At 44.6% G+C, this 13,513-nt stretch overlaps 1 protein-coding gene across 4 annotated transcripts in view; it reads right to left on the reverse strand.

Moving 5' to 3' along the window:
- The window catches only part of ANO5 (anoctamin 5), a 303,496-nt gene that overhangs the window by 101,886 nt on the left and 188,097 nt on the right, over positions 1–13,513 (reverse strand). For all 4 annotated transcript variants that reach the window (XM_078684222.1, XM_078684221.1, XM_078684220.1 and 1 more), the window contains 3 exons: positions 2,471–2,605; positions 831–936; positions 675–735 (listed from right to left, as the gene is read on the reverse strand). In XM_078684222.1, the coding sequence (XP_078540348.1) occupies positions 675–735; positions 831–936; positions 2,471–2,605 (302 nt within the window). The remainder of the gene's footprint in view (positions 1–674; positions 736–830; positions 937–2,470; positions 2,606–13,513) is intronic.

Below are 13,513 nucleotides of genomic sequence, written 5' to 3' on the forward strand. Positions count from 1 at the left end.
ATCATTTGCTTGTGAAAAAGACAAGAACAACCATACAGTTGACCAGAGATACAATTTAGGGGGCCATGCTCATATGTGAGAGAGAGGAACCCACTCACCACCCCCCTACCATGCAGCGGCAACAAACCCCTAGCAGGTCTGGTCCCTTCTAACCTTACATTCAGTCTAGATTGTTTACTCATTCCTCAAATACTCATGTTCACCTACTGACCACATGCTCACAATGTATAGAGGCATAGTCATAAGTCATTAAGCTACAGTCATTGAACTACACCGCAACCTTCAACATTAACTTTACCACTTTTACATATATGCGCTCTTCCTGATTATTTTGTCTCCAATGACGGCAGACCCCCTGCCCAGCAAGGCACAGCAATATAACCACACCAATATAACCACACCACGTAATTGTTCAGGTCCCACACTTTCTTTGAGACTGGACTGACTTATTCAAATATCAGTGCTTCAGCTGAGACTGCTAGCAATGCACGTGCAGAATTCTGAGAACTATCAAACTGAGCGCTCTATCCCCAAGAGAGTGTTCCCCTAAACGTTATTCCTATTGGCAAGTTTGCAAAAGGTATTATTATTGTAATCATTTCTAAAATATAAACCCAGGAAAGAAAAAAGATGACCACTATTGTAATGTATTCTAACAAGGGAATGATACTCACCCCATATTCCCATAAAAATTGCGAAGAAGAGCGTTGCAACATTGTCAAATAGATGGGAATACTAAAAAAAAAAAAAAAAAGAAAATTAGAGACCGGTTATAGAGGTTTAAAAAAAATGTAGAATTACTCGAAGACTATGTAAAATAATTAACACACCTGAGATGGCTCACATGTTGTGTTTAGCTTCCAGTATTCACAGTTCCGATCACACAACGGACACATAATTATTTCACCTCCAATTTTCGGATTACAGATTTCTTTGCTAAACGAGAATATGTATATTACAATCAATGTAATGAAGTTGTACAATGAAGGTCAACAGATACCCATGTCCATTTTTCATATGAATTCACTCTCTTCTGATCTTATGGTTTCTAGTTTTCCATTTTATCCCATTCAAATGTCTGACTAGAAAAAAGCAGTCTAATCGATGGGTCACTCATAAAATTTACTTGATCAGGAGTGACTCCAGCTGGTGAACTCAATTTAGATTTTCAGTTAAAAAAAACTGACTCAACAACCTTTAAAAGTCAGAGGAGGGAAACGTAAGACTTGGTGAAAAAGCAGCTCTAGATACACTACAAAGTAACAATCAAGAATGTCAAGCGATCTCACTAATCACAACACATCTTCAGATTATCATGCCCAACCAAAAACTTCAAAATTGTTTCCAGATTCAATAACCCAGCCAGCATTTGTTACTCTACCATCTACTCTGGGGAACTCTGCAACTCACTGGTGGATTACTTCATTAAAAAGAAAATCACATTGAGACACAATTAGAATCAAAAGTAATTGGCGATCAACCAACATGTCCCTTTGCCAATCAGACGAATTCCTACTTGCGCTACTATTCAACCTCAACTTTCATTACATTTGTAGGACAGAGCAAACAAATTCATCCCTCTCAATCAGAGTTCTCCAATGAAATAAGTAAAACAGCTTACAGCAAGTGAATACTATAGAAGCAAGACCTTGAACAACTGGACCCTCCAACTACAGGCCTAGATCAGCTGTTACCCATTTGTCCCTGGAAGTCTTCACACAGAGTCAGTACTTGGTAAAAGTAGCACAATATATATGAAAACAATTGCATGGGCACAAACCAAGTCAAATATTAACACCCTGGACAACCCCCTCCCAAACCAAACAATATAAAACCAATATGTTAACATACACGTTGCACACATCGCGTTAAAACAGCCACCTTGTTATTTCTATCACACATTACTATATCTACACAACAAACATTTTGAAAACATTGGATCTCAGTTCAAATGTATCTTTCCCTTATTGGTTATCTCTTCAGTCATAAACGTTACACAAAGAATTACAGTGCCATTCACTGTAAACATAATTAAGTTTCATGGACTGGTTTCAGATCACCCTGTTCACCACCTCTGAGCAGAGGCTGTTCAGTATCTGCTTTACAGAAGCCCTAAATGGTTATCACTGCTCACAGCAAAAGAATATGCAACAGTCCCCTCAACATCTTCATATTAAAAGATGACAATTCATTTGAAGTGCTGAATCCCCTCAGAGAGAAAGAAAGGCTGGTTAGAGGACTCCGAGCACTGCGATTCTTTTTTAGAAATAAAAATATTTCCTAATTTAATGCAAAATTAGGAGAACAAACTGCATTACTATCGGAAACATGCATATTTAGAGTATTATTTTAAGTACACAGGGGTATTTTTTACAGTCAGGATTGTAGTGTTGCCTGAACTATCACAGTGTGGACCATGCGGAATTTAAGTTTAATTTGTGACTGTTTCTAATTTATCTTAAATATGTACCTGCTCATGTTTTCATCCATTGTGATCCATCCATAGAGGAAACAGAAGAAGCCAACAACTGCAGCAAAGAACAACATTTCAGTGTAGAAACCCAGCCAGGCAAAGTAGATTCCAATTTTCTCTCCATAGTACTTCCTGTAAATAAAGCAGGTAAGAATAGTTATTTTGCACAGAGGGCACGATGTACTAATGTCCATGTCCACAATGGCAGCTATACTGCCTTTAGAAGAGGCTGTCGTTTTCTCAACTTCTCTTCTATTCTTTTCTTACTTTTCATTGAGTGGCTTCCTATTCTGGTAGCTATGATTCCTGGTGTTTACTCTTGAGTGCCCAATGCCTATGCCTGATGCAGCTGACATTAGGCTTCTACAAACAAATCTGATTAACTCCAGGAATTCCTTGTGCTGCTGCCTTATTTATTAATTGCAATGCTGTCAGATGACTGCAAGGAGACAGTTAAGTGTTTCCACATGTAGGTTTGAGAACAGGGCTAGAAGTCACTTTATGGTCAGAAGAGCATACTTGCTATGATCCACTCCTATCTGGGCGCAAATGTGGGAGTTCAAGTTCTGAATTTCAGAGTCCCCATCAGCCAGCCTTGGATTGTGAGCCAGTAGTGTTTTTTTAGGAAATTCCTCACCACACAACTTTTGACATTTTTTACTTTAACGACCCCCAGAGTGTGGTCATTTGCGGTTGTCTGAAACGTGCCTCAGCCTCTGTAGTATTTGTAAAAATGAAATTCACTTGCAGGTCCTGAGCCGCTCCTGCTACAGTGGGAAAGGCATGAAGGCAAGACACCAGGCAAACAATAAGATGTGTAAGATATCAAAATCCGGCATACTGTTACTTAACTGTAACCATGCAGACTCCCCCGTCAAATTACGCATGCGCCTGGTATGGCCCAGGCTTGTAGGGATTTTACCCTCACTTTTCAGCAACAGACTTTATGTATCCTAGTGCTCCACACTGTAAACTGACTGCAATGCTGTAGTCTGTATTTCTTCAAGAGAACCCTAAATTAACTTAATTTCAGACCTTGTTGAAAAGCAAAAATTTGAGAGCTCAATTTAAATATTGAAGTTTTTTATTTTTTTCAAATAATATAACAGCTAAAAGCACGACTCGACTGGTCTGACATTAGTTTGTTAGTTTCTAATTCCAAAGGTAATACTTCCCACTGGGACAAACCTGCTACTTCAATTTGACCATTTGCGCTCAGGCCTAGGTTCTATTCAGCCATATAGAGGACTGTAAATTCTTACTACAAAGCCCACCATTTTCTCCTAACCCAGCCCTTCCCTGTACCCTATTAACCCCTTATCCACTGATAATTAGTTCTGCAAGATTTTGTAGATTAAGAATGTATCTTTCTACTTTGACTTGGTGTGAACACAAGTTCCTTATGTACTGGAATATGATTTTCTTTGATTTGTTTCTTTAACATTATACCTCCGATATTTTCTATGAAGATCGATTTGCTGGTGACGCTCTGCTACCAGAAGATAAATTTAAATGATCAAAAATGGAAACGGTTACCTCAGTGAGTCCCTCAGTTTCAGAAGTGAGGGAGAACAGACGTTGCATTTTGGGGACATGTAGTTTTGCATCACATATCCGGAGTGTGAGATAAAAATACACAAGAATGCAAAACCAGTACAGGTTGAAAGAAAGCCTTACACAGGACACCACCGCTTGACAATAATGCATACACCTTTTGGCAACTGTTACACCTAACCAGCCATTCAGCCTAGATAAACACTCCAAAGAATTTTCTATGTGTATTTGCACTCAATAACTGGAGAACTACGTTTTACTGCTAGATAAGGAACCAAAAGCAAGAAATTCTAAGTTTGTAATCTACAGTATATATAGCGGTCTCACTCAACAGCTGTGAAAATTAAACTGGAAATAACATCTCTAATTATGAGTATACTCACTCTTACAGCACACCATTAACTACATGAGGCGCTTACGTTTGGAGTTAGGAACGGTCTCGCTCCCCCAAGGAAAACACAGGAGCCAAGGAGGTAGTCTTAACACGTCTTTATTGTACCGTGTCTACCTCGTAACTAACTTCCCTCTTCCACACTTCCTTCCTTCCCCACGCCCCTTCCTCCCCTGCCTGTCCTGTCAGAGACAGAGATCAGGCAGTCACGTTACGACATCTCCCCCTTTTGTATAAAGTCTTACTGTGACTCAAATTATTTCGATGAGACGTCGGGTTTGTCGTCGGGGTCTCTCAGATGGTTCTGGGGTGCTTCGGTGATGCGTGGGATGATCCTGTCTTGCTGGGCTGGACTGACTGCGATCACTGCTTCTGCTTTGGCTTCCAGAGTCAGTGGATGATTCCCAGTGATGATGATCATGTGTTTCTTGAGGGTTGCATTTCTTGAAGTGTGAAGCGTTTCGTGTAATTCGCTTGTGGTCACCTTGCGCGGTGATCATGGTTCCTTTCCGGTGGCTGACCTTTAGGGGATGGGCGAGGTAGCGACTGTCTGCTTTTGTCCTTCAATCCCATCGGACTATCACCCAGTCTCCTTCTTGGATGTCCGTAGGCTTTGCATGCCTGCGGTGATCAGCGTATGTCTTCATTTTCAGTTTCTTCTCCTGATCAATATTAACTAGTGTTTCATGATCAATGTTCGGAGGTCGGGACTGGCTCACGTTACCCAAAGTAGGTAGTCGGGTGCGCGGGACTCTTCCTAGCATGAGAGTAGCTGGACATTGGTCTATGGTATAGTGAGGCGTGGTGCGGTAGGCTCTCAGCACTTCGTTCAGTGCTTGCTGGATGTCTCTATGAGCCAATTCTGCTTGCTGCACTGCTTTCTTTAGGGTCCCCATAAATCTTTCCACCATGCCATTGGCTTGAGGCCATAGTGGTGTGATCTTTTGATGCTTGAAGTCAAGGTGTTTTGCGAAATCCGCAAATTCGTGGCCGTTGAACGGGGGTCCATTGTCTGACTTGACACATAGCGGGATGCCCCATGCTGCAAATGTTTCGTCAAGTATTGGGATTACCGCGGTGGCCTTGGTGGATGATATGAGGTGTACAAATGGGAATCGGGAGTACTCGTCCAGAATGACGATGATGTATTGGCTTGACTTCAAAGGTCCAAAGAAGTCCACGGCAACTTGTTGCCACACGCCTTCAGGTAATTCCGACATCTGAGGTGGAGCTGGGGGTTCATCTCGGCTTACCAGCTGACATGGGATGCAGTCCTTGAGGGTGGCTTCTACCATCTGGTCTAATGTCGGGAACCAGACACGTTCCCGTAGCGCCTTCTTAGTGGCGCTTATCCCTCGGTGGCCTTCGTGGGCGAGGTTGATTACCCCGTGTCTCAGTCTTTGGGGAATGACAATCCTCCCCCCTCTCAGAATGAGACCCTCACTGCTGATGGAAAGTTCATTATGGATGTGTTTGAACGCAATGAGCTCACGTGACTGCAGGCCCTGATCGTCTTTCACATGGCGCCAGGAATTGTTGCGGATGCGTTCTGTAACGTCCTGAATGATCGGATCCTGGACGGACGCTTCTTGAATGGCTGCAAGAGGAACAGTGGGAGGGCATGCCGAGTCAATAACAAAATGTATGTACTCTTCAGCAACGGAGTGTGGCTCATCGGCGGTGGTTTTGGGGTGGGGAGACATATAGTCAGCAGGATTTTCCGACTCTCCAGGTTTGTGGACAATGGTGTAGATGTAGTCCTGAAGACGGAGACCCCAGCGCTCGATACGTGGGGGCATCTTGGCCTTGGGGTTGCCGAAGATGGTGATGAGGGCTTGGTGGTCCGTGACAATGGTGAAATGTTTACCATAAACGAAAAGGTGGAAGTGTTCACCAACCCAAACCACCGCTAGGCTCTCCTTCTCAGGTTGGGAGTACCGAGTCTCGGTATCAGTGAGGCTGCGACTGGCGTATGCGATGATGTGACGCTGGTCGGAGTAATCTGTGTATTGTGCGAGAATGGCACCAAGGCCTACCGGGCTGGCATCCACGGTGAGCTCCGTACGTTTCTTGGCATCAAAGTAAGCCAGGTTGATGGCGGAGCTGACGGCTTTCTTGATCTTGTGAAAGGAATGGTGACATGCTTCCGTCCACTCGAACGGCTGGCCTTGGCGGGTGAGTTCTCGCAAGGGGTGGCTGAGCGTGGCAAAGTCCTGAATGTACCGGGCACAGTAGCTCGCCATGCCAAGGAAAGAACGGAGGTCGCTCACACCTTGTGGTGTTGGCGTGTCTGCAAGTCCGAGACTTTTTCAGGGTCTGGAGTCATGCCGTCTTTTGAGAATATGTGGCCATAGAATTTCAAATTTGATTTGTAAAATTCACATTTAGCTGAGTTTAGAGTCAGGTTCGCATTTAGCAAGGCATGACACACTGTCAAGGGCCGTGTCATGTTCGGTTTGATCTTTGTCAAACACCAGCAGATCATCGCTGTAATTGAAGGCGTTTGTGATCCCTTGAATCACGCGCCTGATGGTCTCCTGGAAAACTTCGGCTGCAGATGATATGCCGAAGTTTAGGCGTTTATAGCGGAAGAGTCCTTGGTGAGGTGTGAATGTGGTGATGTAGCGAGATTTATCATGAAGTTCAAGCTGGTGGTAACCCTTGTTAAGGTCCAGTTTTGAAAACAGTGTAGCTCCATTAAGACGAGCAATCATGTCACTAATGTGTAGCCCAGGATGACGTTCTCGTTCTATCGCTACGTTGGCCGCGCGCATGTCCACACACAGGCGCACTTTGTTGTTCTGTCCTTTTTTTGGGACGACCACCACAGGCGATATCCACGGAGTGGGGCCGGACGTGCGCTTGATGATGTCTGTTCTGAGTAGTTCCTGCAGTTCATCATCTACTGCTTGTTGCAGATGAAACGGTACTTTTCTGTGGTGTTTTGCGCAACTGGTGTTACTCGCTCATCAATGTGTAGCTTGACTTTGAAGTGATTTAACTTTCCTAGTCCTTTGAAAAGGTGGGGGAACTTCGCGACGATGTCCGGGGCATCCTCAGTCATATAGAGAAGTTCTACCAGTTTTAGTCGTTCAGCCGTTGGCAGGCTGAGGAGGCAATCAGCCACATCTGGACCCTCCACAACGTGAATGTATGCTGGAATCTGTCGGTCTCTATATGAGAAGGTCGTGCTGAATCGGCCGAGGCATGGTAGTGGTTTCCGGGACATCCATGTGAATATTCTCACTGCTGCAGGTTCCAGCGCGGGACGTGGTTTCATGCTTTGGTGTTCCAAGGCGCAGATATAGTTCAGTGAGGCGCCTGAGTCCAGAACACATTTTGCTGGGTGGTTTCCAATTCGGATGTCTAGTTTCGGGTATTTTCGCAGGCGGTCTGGATCTGAGACCATGCAGATATATTCATCGCTATCTTGTGACACTGGTGTGTGTGTCAGGGAGTCGCTGGATGTTGACCTGCGTGATCGATGTGACCTGAGGGAATGATCACTTGATCGGGAGGAGCTAGTCTAGCATCTTTCCCGCCCTGTGACTGCACGTGCATGATGCTGTGTGGAGGATCGAGGCTGTGATGATCTTCGTCTCGAGCGCGATGATCTTCGCCTCGACGGCCGGGTCTGGCAGACAGTCTCGAAGTGGTATTCTCTGCCGCTGCGGTGGCATCGCTGCCCGATGGCTGAGCATTGGCCTGAGTGGGGATAGTCTTGTCCACACCTGTAGAATGCTGATGCTGTCTTGCTGGATTTGGCATGTCGTGATTCACGAGATCCGTGTCGTGCACCAGGTCTCCGAGAAGACGTGTGATACGTCGACTTGTTCGATCTGCAGCGATCAGTCTGATGTTTCTGGTCCTTATGGGCTTGCAACCTGAAGGCTGGTTCCTTCCTGTCTGATTTATTGACCTCCATTTTCTTTGCATGATCTTCCGCCTGATCGTTTATGCGTGTCATTTCTTCAATTTCTTCTAGGGTATAATGCTTCTTCAGCAGTCGCCGACGTAGAGATTCGGACTGACATCCTTCAATTATGTGGTGCCGTAGCGCGTCCTCAGTGTTGAAGTCGTCAAAGTTGCAGTGGCGGGCTAGCCGTCGTATGCGCAATATGAAGTCGCACATTCGTTCTTCTTTCTCCTGCGTGGCTAGGTTGAACGTGTAACGCTCGTAGTCTAGGTTACATTTGTGTAGAAATTGCCGGGCAAGGGTCCCCTTGACGTCATCATATGAAGCGGTGGCTGCGTTGGGCAGCTTCTTGATGATTTGGGCAATATCCTTCCCCACCAGGTTTCGTAGGGCGATTAGCTTCTGTTTGGGGTCTTGTACATGTGACCCAGTCATGTAGTCCTCGAAGTCCTCGGACCAGCTTTTCCACTTGGGTCCCATACTGCTACCTGACGTTAGTTCTAAAGGCTCTGGTGGCCTGAGGTACGATATTCCCATGACTGCCGGGGGCATCGGGGTCGTCGCTGCGGGGTTTCCTGGTGTGGCTTGTGTCACTGGCGCCCCTCCTGTATCACCAGACGAGCTGGGTAGCGACATTCTCGTTGATTTAGGCTCTGCAGCGTTGAATCGGCGCTTATTCCCAGATGCCTGACCTCAAAATGGCCGACACAGATTTCGTGCATGAAAGTCTATGGGGCGGTGCCTGACTTCTAGATGGCCGCCGTTTGGGACACGTGGCTCCAGTTAGGCTGTACTCATTGCAGTTGCAGGGCTTTCTGCTGGGTGTCTGCCGGTGTGTTTATCAGTCCGCTGCGCTAGGGGGCTGTTTCTTGGCCTCTGGGACTCACCCCTTCACTTCCAGTCACTGCGCTCGATCGGCGGACATCGCTCGTTTTTTTTTTCTTTTCGCGCCGTTTTCCGCTTTGCAGCCACTGTTGTAGCTGCGCATGGCGGTTCACCCCAGGGGTCTTCCTCTCCCTGGCGGGCAGCTTCGTTGCTGGAATCCACTCCTGGCAGCAACCGGGGCGGCGTGTGAGCACCTCGTTTCGCTTCTGGCTCAACACGCGCCGCTCCGACGCGGGCTGCAGGCTCTACGTTTTCGGCCGCTCCCAAGCGGCAGTGGTTTCGAGCGGCGTGGGAATCGATTCTGGATCCCACCCTCGTCGCCAGTGTCGCGCTCCCCCAAGGAAAACACAGGAGCCAGGGAGGTAGTCTTAACACGTCTTTATTGTACCGTGTCTACCTTGTAACTAACTTCCCTCTTTCACACTTCCTTCCTTCCCCACGCCCCTTCCTCCCCTGCCTGTCCTGTCACAGACAGAGATCAGGCAGTCACGTTACGACAGGAACCTCAGGCACCACTTAAAGAAAACAGTTATCCGGTTTGTCTGCTTACATGACTTGGGGGGGGGAGAATCAGGGAGGGGGGGTGGACTCTTTTCTTGGTCACTGACTTTGTGTTTCCTGAGTACCTTTATTGGCGAGAGAGTCCTATGTTACGCCTGCCAGTGGGGTGCTTTCCTGTTCCTTGGTGCCTCGGTCCAAGCAGGGGCTATGCGTTGCATGGTGCAACTCCAGGGGCACTACATCCCAGATTACCCACCGCGTGACTCATCACCTGCTTGGGATTAGACCGTATCAACGACTGCAGAGACCCACTGTGCGGGTAGTGAGCGGGCCGCGCCCAGGCAAAGCCGGGCCCGTCAGCAACATGAAGAGACAGGGCTGGGCCCCCTTTCTTAGCTGGAAGTGACAGGACTATTTTTGATTTCCCTGGTGAACAAGCATAGCAAGTATTCGGAGATAGATATATCTTACTTTTCTTGAGCTGCCGACGTTGATATTTATTTTCGTCCTGATTTTAGTCTAGTGTAGCAGTGGACTTTTATACGAACTTCTATTTGTAATAGAGCTGCTTGGCCTTGCCTTGTACTTTCAGCTTACTCTCTTTCTTTGTTCTTTGTTCTTTTCTGGTTTTTTGTGTTTACCATTTCTAAAAGAGGTTACTTTTGGACTACATTTTTCGTTATTATATGTACTATGTGATGGGGAAAACGGAAGCACCCTGGTTTCAGGGTGGTTAAGTCACCTACTAAACTTCGTCTGTCTATCATGAATTATATTACTAGTCCAATGGGTGTGTTAAGAGAAGCAGATCCTCAGTGTGGAGGAAATATTAACCACTTGCACAGATGAGTTTGCGGATCCTGTAAATCCAAGTGAAGTAACATCAACAGCTACTCAATGTATCTATGACTGTGGGGCGAATCCTGTTGTACCCGACAGAGATGAGAGTACCTACAATTCTACTGCACCATCTACTCTGATTTCCCACCCTCCATTAAACGCTCAAATCTACCAAGTAGCCTCACTAGTGATTCCACTTTAAACAAACAGGGACGTACTGTATGGGCCAAAAAGAAAACAAACCAACAGAAGCATGCAGCTCCATCTACCTCACTTAAAGTCCATTATAAAAATGTGCCTGTATTAACCCAGGACCATACTTCTTTGGTGTCATTGGTACAAGAATTGCTAGATCTGGTTAAGCCCTATTTTAGTGCTCTTACCAATACACAATAATTAATTGAAAGTACCATATTAACTTGTGTAGAGTTAGTGAGAAAGGTACATTTGTATCCTTGCAACTGCTTTCCGCCGGGGGCTAACACGGACAGGACACAGGAACCCTCTGATATTAGCACAAATTTTAGGCACTGTGCTAGCCTTTAACCACAGTCTTTGATGGCTGGATTTCCCATTGCCCCAATAGATAACATTTTATCGAATAGTCCCTTGGCTAATCCTGCCTCCCAGTTTCATCAGGCTTCTACCCTTATAGTCAAAAAGTCCCATAAGGCCTGCGTTCCCCAGTCTCTCCCTATTACCAACTTTTATAAAGAAACAGTTTATAATCATACCGTAAATACATCTGACTTTCTAGATTTACCCTCAGAAGTAACACCTTGCCAGGTGATTCTTGCAAATGTTCCATTCTTTCCATGTCAACTCAAGACTCTTGGGACTCATTGAGAATCAAATCTCTTTAGTGGCTAAATTCATTAGTCGGGCTAGGGGAACCCTCTTCGTAGATATTAAGATGGTAAGAAGAGTAAAATGGGTTGGTAGGGGCCATAAATTAGGGAGAGTGCGTGGTGTTATCTTTCAAAACCACAGAACTGTTTAAAACTATATTAGGTAGAGCTAGCTCACCGTATTTGAATCCATACCAAATAACTGTTTTACCTCTTGGTTTCTTCTACCAACCCCCTACTTAACTTCCTATGCAATCCCAACCACTGATTCAAACTAAACATCTATCTGTACACTCTAATTTGGTCCAAACATGTCTGTTGTCATATTCCATTCCAACTTTTAACAGATATGATGGCCTTTCTTCTCTTACAGAAGAAAGGCCGAGATAGAGACTATCTTTGTGTAGGTTCATCGAAAACCTCTACTTACCATAAGAGCCCATTGACTGATAGCCATTTATTAAATCTTTAGACAAATGCCAAATTGACTCCCCTGGCCCTCCCCCACTCAAATTCTAATTTATGTGCTACTAATGTACTGTTTGGGAATGTGGCTGGGATATGTAGCAATCAATGGTGTGGGGGACCCAATGTACCCTTGGAGGCTTGGGCGACAGTATATATGGTAAAAGAGGCCTACAAGGGATTTTTTTCTACAATAGTTTAAAGTTGTTCAAAGATAAATCGGAGAATCAGTCCTATTGGAACAGATGCTGAAGTGTCATTGGACAACAAGAAATACAGAGAAAACTTCTTGGTGGAAAAAACATGGGGAGAACTAGTAATTTGAAAAAATAGATCTTATTTTATATCTTTTAGTTTGAAACAATAGACTACATTAAAAACATTCAGCATACAGTCATGAAAAGAAGCAAAAACTCAATTGTCCTAACAGCACATGACTAAATATCTGTTCCAGCAAGCATAACTTGACAGAGTGGTTAGATTTTGCGCCTGGCTTTTTAATTATTTGTCTGCAAGAAACATAGACCGTCGACCCAATTCACATTTATGGATTTAAAACATTTTATAACCTAGCTGTTCCTTCAAGATGTGGTAGATCTAAAGGTGGCTTATGCACTTATGTTTCAAATAAGTTGGTCTCTTCAAATCTGGTTGTTACATCTACAAAATTGTTTAATCAAATTGTTTCCATTTTAATTTAACGGTCAACATTGCTGGTATCTATATATTTTTAGAACAGTGCAGGTGTTTTAGCAATATTATATGTTTTATAACAACTAGATACTGACCTGGAATTATTAGTCTCAAATGAGTCGAGAATGATCTTTCTGTGGGGGGGATTTTAATCTTCGACTGTGCCCATTATAACTAATAAGGCTTGTGGCCAGGTTACTCCTATGAATGACAACATTACCCACTTTCTACATACTGAGTAGAGAGGGATACTCCATGAACTACTTTTTAAATATGATCTGGGTTTCTGTAATGAAATTAACCATTGCCCGGTTGATGTAACCTGCACATTCAATGGAAGATGAATTGTAGACATGCTTATAGGCTTGCCCTAAAACTTTGAACAAAATGTATGAAGGAAGAGGTGAGGGTAAATCTACATGAGGCTTGGCGTAATAATGACAATACGGCCTTTTGGCATATCCTCAACTCCCCTTTTCTAAGAGAAGATGTCAGACCCCGTATTGAGAGTACAATTACAGAGGGAGTTCAGTTAGATCATTATTCTAAAGTATACTCGAATATAACGGAATGTGCTACTGACTCCTCTTGTTTTGTGTCCAAGGCTGATCCCCCTATGACCGCACCTTCTCATATTTAGATTAGTCTTAATTTTACCCTTGAAGAGGACATAACGGCTCTAAAGATGAGTAAAGGGGGTAAAGCTCCAGGCCTAGACGGTATCCCGATTTACTTCTTTAGAGATATCATTGATCTTTGGACCCCCTTCTAACTCTCATGTTTAGATCCTGTCAGAGTGCTGTTTTTATTAAATTCATGGCCCGAGTCTCATATTGTGCCCATCCAAAAGAAAGGTGATCATAATTGTCCTGCTCACTATAGACCCGATTCCCTACTTGACTTCATAGATAAAGTGGTTGGCTGCATGCTTCTATGCAGACTACAGG

The sequence above is a fragment of the Lissotriton helveticus genome, chromosome 3_2 (genome assembly GCF_964261635.1).
Source record: "Lissotriton helveticus chromosome 3_2, aLisHel1.1, whole genome shotgun sequence".
Taxonomy (NCBI): Eukaryota; Metazoa; Chordata; class Amphibia; order Caudata; family Salamandridae; genus Lissotriton; species Lissotriton helveticus.